We start from the raw sequence: 466 nt of genomic DNA on the forward strand, positions 1-466 counted from the left end.
GACTCTCTCTGTCTTTTGTCTCTCCCAGAGTCTGAAGGAAGGCCTGACTGTGCAAGAACGCCTGAAGCTTTTCGAATCCAGGGACTTGAAGAAAGACTAGTTCCCCCCGCTCCGCTTGACCACGCGCACCTCCCAGCTTGAGGCAGCACAGCACCAGCACCGTTTGTCTCTCGTTCCTTACGACTCTCCTCGCTGTCGTTCGTCTTGACGCCCCCGACGGGACCCGGCGCTGTGGTGGCCGTGCCCCCCTGGCCTCCCCCTCGCCTCTCCGGCTCCTTTCCCTGCTTGTGAGACGCTCCAGAGACTCAGAGGGAGAGGAAGGGATCGGGGTGGGGTTTTTTTTCTTCCCCCCATCTCTTGGGCGCTTTGTAGGAGAATCCTTTACTGTAAACCATTACACTAAGTGTCAGTATTAAGGCTCAGTAGCCTGTCAATAAGCTAGCTCTGTCGTACCAACCGTTTTTGG

The 466-nt window shown here is 56.4% G+C and overlaps 1 protein-coding gene across 1 annotated transcript in view; it reads left to right on the forward strand.

Annotated features, from left to right (window-relative positions):
* MPRIP (myosin phosphatase Rho interacting protein) overlaps positions 1–100 on the forward strand; it is a gene marked incomplete at its 5' end in the record, with an annotated part of 18,681 nt that extends 18,581 nt beyond the window's left edge. The window contains 1 exon segment of the mRNA XM_010074395.1: positions 29–100. Coding sequence (XP_010072697.1) covers positions 29–100 — 72 coding nt within the window.
* Between the last annotated feature and the right edge of the window lie 366 nt (positions 101–466).

The sequence above is a fragment of the Pterocles gutturalis genome, unplaced genomic scaffold, assembly GCF_000699245.1.
Source record: "Pterocles gutturalis isolate BGI_N339 unplaced genomic scaffold, ASM69924v1 scaffold18777, whole genome shotgun sequence".
NCBI classification, from domain to species: Eukaryota; Metazoa; Chordata; class Aves; order Pterocliformes; family Pteroclidae; genus Pterocles; species Pterocles gutturalis.